Source organism: Micromys minutus (assembly GCF_963924665.1).
Source record: "Micromys minutus genome assembly, chromosome: 26".
In the NCBI taxonomy this organism is placed as follows: Eukaryota; Metazoa; Chordata; class Mammalia; order Rodentia; family Muridae; genus Micromys; species Micromys minutus.
The window spans coordinates 2,652,570-2,660,413 of record NC_137961.1 but is presented as its reverse complement, the minus strand read 5'-3'; the positions used below and the strand labels follow the sequence as shown (position 1 = coordinate 2,660,413).

Here is a 7,844-nt window from a genome sequence, read left to right as displayed (position 1 = left end):
TCCTCTGTCAGTGATTAATCTGGCAAATCACAGAAATATATGTTGTGAATGTTCCTTTTGGATGAAACCACCTCATATTGCTGTCTCTTGGGTATTTAAATGGGTAGAGCTATGTTCTGCAATCCGAGATAATTTATTCCTGATTCTGTTCTATCACAGATAAATTTGAGTGAGGATCCAGTTGATGCTGTCTGGGGAAATAGAGAACTTTTCCATTCTCCAGACCTTAGGATGATCAAAGAAACAGCTGCTGCCCTGCCCTTCAGCTCCTAGCGGACTGATAAAGCCATCACCGGGCTGTCCGAATGACTTCCTTTGGCTGCAGGGTTTTAATGCTAATGAGACTCAGCCCCTTCACATATCCCAAAGCAGGAAGATGATACTGACATCCAAGGAGCACACAGTACTGCACAAATCAAGTTTATTAATTTAAACACAAAATTAATGAAGAAAAAAAAGTTCTGTACACAATTGTGGACACAGCACACCTGTTTACAGTAAGGCCAAGGTCAAGAAGGCTGTCTTTTCAGTCTGCGGGGGACAAAAGCATCAGATGGAGGGTTCAACACTGGCCCCTTCTGTCTGTGTCAGGGGAGAAACAAATTCCATTATTCGATTTAACAGTCTGCAGAATTTACAATGACTAATTTTTAGCAGCAACATGGACTTTTAGAAAAGGAAAAAGTGGAGTGGTTTTTCTGCTACTCTGGGTCAAACCTGGTGCTCCCAATATTAAATAATAATATTAATAATATTAAATAAAATCGATCCAAAGGGTAATTTCATGGCAACGCAAAGTCCACAATGAGAAAGACACCTGATCATACACAAATTCATCATTTTGGAAGAATCTTTTTTTATAACATGACTAACATGATCATTCTTGTGTCTCTCGCACCCCCTTCGGGTTTATGTCTTGTCCTACCCATCGTGGGGTAGTGACCATTGTCTGGGTGGGGACAGAAAGAGTGAGTGTGTGGAGGGATGAGAAGTGCTGTAACCCCGTTATGTAGTAAAGTCCTTATTGATAGAAACAAGAAACCCGATGTGGGGATCATTCAGAGTGCATGGAGACTCTGCTAGGCTCCGGTTAATTTTATTAATAAAATATATCTGTCATCTATATTCTTTTTGGGGGATGAAGCGTTCGAATAGTCATTCTTTCCCAAGTAGTTACATATAATACATTAGTGTTGAAATGAGAAAGTCGGTCGGGGAGATGGTCAGGAAGACTTGAGAACTTTTCAGTTGTGAGCCACCATTACTTTTATCAAGGCCCTTCTAACCAACACACACACACACACATACGCACACACACAAATTAGAAAAATGGATGGGATAAAGATTGAGAAAATAAAATCCTTGTTGACAGTTGACATTCATGCTTTTGGTCTTAGATAACATTATCAAAAAGACCCATTATCTACAATATTTATACCCAATACTTAGATAAGGCAGTGCTGGAGTTTGTGCCCGAGCTTCCTAGGAAGGCATTTCTACCTCATAATAGCATTTCCCTAAACACAATGTATAAGAATCATTCATTATTACAAATTTACACCAAAAATTCTTTCTGTACACGATTGTCTCGGTGATGTACATTTTACACGTTTAAATTAGACATACTTTAAACTACTTCACGATGTGCTAAAATTCAGAGTACTTGCCGTTCTCTCAGCCCAAGGCCTTTCATTGGTTATTTTTTAGGCTACTGTCCCTTCAGCTATTTGGAGGTGAGAAGTCTTCCTCAGTGATTCATATGAATTATACCTCAGCAAATCTGTTTTCCCAAAGTCTTTTTCATAAATAAGTAGCGAAGTCCAGATTGCCCCAAAAAGTAAGCCTTTGAGAAAATAGCCCCACGGTTGTCCAGGAGACAATGTCAGTCACATGTCAGCCTTTCTTTCGGGATCAAATTTGCTGGGTCGCACACGTTGTTTGTATCACATTTGCTGAAAAAAAGAAAGTGTCTGTAGGTCTTTTCTTCACAGGTTTGAACCGTGTAGTTGACGCAGCCAAGACACTGCTCGAGAGCATTCTCATGGTTTACTTTTCACTGGATTCACAGTACTGGAGTCAACAGCTGTCCCGAAGGATACACATGGTCCTCCGTTAACCCCGTGGGTAGCAGTCGGGACGGCAGCAACCATGCATCCCCACGCTGAAGTTGGTACATCCTGGAGTCCGACACCAGACAAGCCTGCCGGATCATCTCTGGTCACAGTGCAGTTGTGAGGCAGTGACTCGGCAGGAGGCTGCTACAGGTACTCTAACTCCAAGGCATGGTGCAGGGCCATGAGGTCTGAGTGACTGGAGACCCTCCAGAAGGGCATAGCGTGCTGCAGAGAGGGCAGACATAGGGTAAGGACAGAGACCCAGCAGGCAGAAGCTTCTCCTCTGCAGAGTCCCTGCTGTGCTCCGCTCTGTTCAGTAGTGTACGAACGGTCAGCTAGCGTGCTCACATCTACTTAAAACATCAGTAGTGTACGAACGGTCAGCTAGCATGCTCACATCTACTTAAAACATCAGTAGTGTACGAACGGTCAGCTAGCGTGCTCACATCTACTTAAAATACAAACCCAACCCCCCTCCCCAGAAATATTGGTGTGAGGGAAGTACCATTTCTCTCAACTAGATATTTCTCTTCACTGTGACTTTAAAAGTCACTGAAGGGAAGCCAGTGTCATTTGTGCATTGCCTTGGGCTAGAGTCGTAGGCAGCTTGTGCTTTATGGGTTGAGAAGTTTTCCTAAGTTAGTAGTAGTTTACACGTTTTTTTTTTTTTTTTTTTTTCATGACTGATCTATGAGAGAGAAATTGTAAGTGTGCATTGGAGGTTGTTTAAAATAGTTAAAGGCACCAGAGTAAAAGTTCAGTCAGGGCTGTCTGGGGCACCCGGAGAGGCCAGCACCCTAGAACCAGGCTGCCTCCTTCACTGGAGGATGGACCAGATCTTTCTGCTCAAGAAGCCTTTGAAAGAGCATCTATGCAGCAGCAAAACCTCTGAGAACAAACTTAGTTTTCCTCCACAGGAAAACAGATTTCTTTTTACACACAATGATCTGGGGGTAGAATCAGCAATTATACTTCTGAAGAATTTGAGGCAATTTCATAAGAAGTGAAGAATCTGTCACAGAAGCTAGATTATAAAGATTTGTAGGTAATGATGGAAGCTTCTAGTCTGTTGGAGCTCACAAAGCTGTTATGTAAGGGAACACACTATTTAATATCCTTATCAACAATGCTAATGTTGTTGATATAATCTAATCTGCTAAAGGCTTTTACTGAATTCTCTAATTTTGAACATTCTAGACTCAATACTATGACAGGGATCTATATTTCTGTTACTTGTTAAACAGAATAGTCCAGAAATGAATGCCAAAAAAAAAAAAAAACAAAAAAAAAAAAAACCCACCTCTGTGGACATGTAGACAGATTTCTGCTTAGCACTGTTAGGTTGCGATCTGTACTATGACCCATTTACTTATTTAGATTGTCTTTTGTGTTTCTGGGCTCATGGCCTAGGAATAGAAGGGTCAGAGGCATGGTTGGCGCTGGCTCACCCTCTCAGATGGAAACACAGGAGTCCATCCGTGCTGATATGAGCAGGAGACACAGTTAGCTTTGCATAGGGAAGTAGGGAAATGCTAACAAAGCCACAGTTGGGCTGAGTGTAGAACAGCTGGAAGGATGCTCAGCTGAGTCGGTGCTGGAGCACGGAGAGAGACCCTCAGGGACACTGTCTACATGTGAGAGAAAGATATGGCCGGCTGAAGAGCCAGAGAGTTCACGGTCCCGCCTATAACGCTAAGCCACTTTAATGATCATGAGTTACACAGCAGCTGTTCTGTAAGGTGGCTCAGTGCCAGTGTCATTGTCTGTTACAGAAGGGAGAGGTTCAAACGGTAGCTGCTGAGGACAGTAAGATCCCTACCAGGCCTGGGCTGTCTGAAGCCTCTACGCTACAGTGTGCAGCTCCAGCCTCAGCACCCATCTGCTCACACGAAGGAGAGATGCTGATCTCTGCTGCGGTGAACAATTTATCCTCACAGAACCGGATGGACTCTAAGCAGTGCCCGCCGTCAATAGGCTGGTTGAGAACTGAGTCTAGCAGGGAAGGCCCCTGACTCTTACTAATAGCTCATCAGTTCAATACTACAAAGGGGAATATTTTTCCTACCCAAGAACTTAGCAATGCCAACATTTTTACACTACCAGGGACAACTGGATGCAGTGAAGTGTGTGTGTGTGCTGTGTGTGTGTGGATATTATTCTTGCCCACTAAACCAAATATTTCTTCTATAAAACTGGGAAGAAGGAGGGGAAGAGAAGCACACAGTTTTGAAGAAACCGGAGCTTGACCCTTCCAGTAGCCAAATGAGGTTCCTTTATGGCACCATATTTCCAGAGCTGCAGCTTATCAAGTCAATTGATTAGTTGGTGTAAATGATTCCATGCTTCTTCTAAGTTTATGGTTAAAAAAAATGCCATTACTTGCAGAGCACCATAGCTGCAGCAAAAATTAATACGTAACACAAGATCATGGGAGCCATGGACAGACCAGACATATCTACCGAGCCATTGAAACCCACTGTGTGTGAGGGTAGGAACAGCGAGGATGAAGGCCGAGAAGGGATGGCTCAGCTGCCTGCTGGGCTTACACAAGTTGGAAGAACAAACACAGAAGGGGCCTCCTGGATAGAAGATACACAAAAGTACAGAGATAAGGGACCCAGGAAGCAGCATCTTCTGTGATTAGCCTGGAATGCCATCAGGCTGGGAGAGTCTCTAATAAGAAAGGAGGCTTTTCAGAGTAAGGCCATGAGAATTAACTAAGGAGTTAGATTTTTATCTTGCAAAAGAAAGGGAAGGGCTGCTAATAACTTGCTGAAGGCAGAGAAAGTATTTAAAACTCTTTCGGGCAGGGTGCGGAGAAAGGGAGGTTTGGGGGTGTCACTAGATGCTCACAGAGAAAGCTGTGGAGTAGTTTGTGGGCAGAAGAGAAGAGGGCTATTTGAGTGGCCAGGGGCTGGGGACACCTGGGTTTACTTGGTGAGGTCAGATGCCTAACAAGGAGGAGCAGAAGCCTGCACCAAAGCCTAGGGAGCACAGACTTGGGAGTCTGTAAAGCCATAGTCTGTCTCAAGGGGACACAGTGACAGGCCATTTCTGCTCTTCAAATCCTCCTCCCTCTGAACATCTATACTTAGACCTTCTGGTTACTCATGACATCCACCATACAGAAAAGCTTCTCACATGGAAGTGAACATTTGCACAATTATTAAAAGCACACCAATAGAAATTTTCTATAATCTAAGAGCATCTTTTCTCTGGCACAGATATTGCACTTTCAGAAATGGACCCCCAGAGCTTTCACCGAGGGTCGGCTTGTAACACTAATTGCAGAACCCCCTAGACACTCAGCCCCAAAGGGCTGGTTAAATAATTGCTCATTCATGTAGTAGCATGCTGGTGTGGTTACTTAAAGGGTTAGACTAAGACCTCAGAATGGAGAGATCTCCCTTGCTCATGGATTGGTAGGATTAACATAGTAAAAATGGCCACTACCAAAAGCAATCTACAGATTCAACACATTCCCCATGAAAATTCCAACAGAATTCTTCAAAGACATGGAAAGAGCAATTCTCAATTTCATATGGCAAAACAACAAAAACAAACAAACAAAAAAAAAAAAACCAGGATAGTAAAAACAATTCTTAACAATAAAAAACTTCTGGGGGAAATCACCATCCCTGACCTCAAGCTCTTGATAAAAACCACATGGTTTTTGGAACAGAGACAGACATGTGGATCAATGGAATAGAATTGAAGACCCAGAAATAAGCCCATACACTTACGAACACTTTATCTTTGATAAAGTAGCCAAAAATATACAATGGAAAAATAAAGCATCTTCAATAAACGGTGCTGGTCTAACTGGCAGTTTGTATGTAGAAAAATGAAAATAGTTCCATGTTTGTCACCTTGCACAAAACTCAAGTTCAAGTGGATCAAGGACCTCAACATAAAACCAGACACACTGAATCTAATAGAAGAGAAAGTGGGAAAGAGCCTCAAACTCAAAGGCATACGGATGGTGGGGGAGGGGAATTTCCTAAACAGAACTCCAGTAGCTTAGGATCTAAGATAAAGAATTGATAAATGGGATCTCATGAAATTGAAAAGCTTCTGTAGGACAATAGGACAAATTGTCCTATTGGGAAAAAAATCTTCACTAACCCCAAATCCGATAGAGGGCTAGTACCCAAAATATATAAAGACCTCAAGAAGCTAACCTCAAAAAAATCCAAACAACCCAATCAAAAAATGAAGTGCAGAGATAAGCAGAATATTCACAGCAGAGGAATTTCAAATGGCCAAGAAGCACAGAAATGTCTTTAGTCATCAGGGAAATGCAGACAAAATGACCCTGAGATTCCACCTTACAGCAATCAGAATGGCTACGATCAAAACCTCAGGTGACAACACATGTTGGTGAAGATGTGGGGAAAGAGAAACATTCCTCCATTGCTGGTGGGATTGCAAACTGGTACTTTGGAAGTCAATCTGGAGGTTCCTTAGAAAATTGGAACTACATCTACCTGAAGACAACAGCTATACTACTCTTGGGCATATACCCACAAGATGCTCCACTATGTTCACAGCAGCCTTATTTGTAATAACCAGAAGCTGGAAACAACCCAGATGTCCCACAATGGAAGAATGAATACAGAAAATGTAGTTCATTTACACAATGGAATTCTATTCAGCTTTTAAGAACAAGTACATCATGAGTCTTACAGGCAAATGGATGGAACCAGAAAATATCAACCTGGTTGACCCAAAAGGACACTCATGGTATGAACTCACTAATAAGTGGATATTATTCAGAAAAGTACAGATTACTCAGAAGACAATCCACAGAACTCAAGCAGGTTAACAAGCAGAAGGACCCACGGGAGGATGCTTCAATCCCACTTGGGAGGGCGAAAAAAAACAAGCACAGGAGACAGGTGGAGTGAGGGACCTGGGTGGGAGAGAGAAGGAGAAGAGGAAAAGGGGAACATGATCAAGTATTGGGGATGGGGAAAAACAAGAGAGAAGCCCGGAGGGCCAGCAGAATGAATGGAAATATGCAACCTGGGGTGGAGAGACTCTCTAGAAACTACCAGAGACCTTTCAGGACTCAAAGGGAAGGACCTTAGATAAAATGCCCAACACTGGGGAGAGGGAACTTGTAGATTCCACCTCCAGTAGAAAGACAGGGCATCAAGTGAGGGATGGGGTGACCATCCTGCAGTCAAAAACTCTGACTGAGAATTGTTCCTGTCTAAAAGAACTGCAGGGACAAAAATGGAGAAGAGACTGAAGGAAAGGAGGTCCAATGACAGACCCCAGTTTGGGATTCATCTCAAGGGGAGGTTCCAAGGCCTGACACTATTACTGATGCTATGGCTGGTTTGCTTACAGACAGAGCCTAGCAGTCCTCGGAGACTGAGACAGACGCAGATACTTACACCCAACCAATGGACTGAAGTCAGGGCCCCCGTGGTTGACTTAGGGAAAGGCTGGAAGAAGTTGAGTAGGAGGGTGACCCCACAGGAAGGACCAGCAGTTTCAACTAACCCAGATCCCTGAGATTTCTCAGACACTGAGCCACCAACTAGGCAGCATACACTAGGTGGTCTGAGGCCCCCAACACATATACAGCAGAGGACTGCCCTTAGTGGGAGAAGATGGGTCTAACCCTGAGAGACTTTCATTGCTACTTCATAAGTGTAATTTTGCTACTATTATGCAATACGTATCTGTGTGTTCTGATGGTCTAGGTGATCTCTGTGAAAG

The 7,844-nt window shown here is 43.2% G+C and overlaps 1 protein-coding gene across 10 annotated transcripts in view; it reads right to left on the bottom strand.

Annotated features, from left to right (window-relative positions):
- Positions 1-455: 455 nt before the first annotated feature.
- EYA1 (EYA transcriptional coactivator and phosphatase 1) overlaps positions 456-7,844 on the bottom strand; it is a 142,737-nt gene continuing 135,348 nt past the window's right edge. For all 10 annotated transcript variants that reach the window (XM_080938655.1, XM_080938658.1, XM_080938659.1 and 7 more), the window contains one exon: positions 456-2,339. In XM_080938655.1, the coding sequence (XP_080794781.1) occupies positions 2,259-2,339 (81 nt within the window). In that variant the 3' untranslated portion in view covers positions 456-2,258. The remainder of the gene's footprint in view (positions 2,340-7,844) is intronic.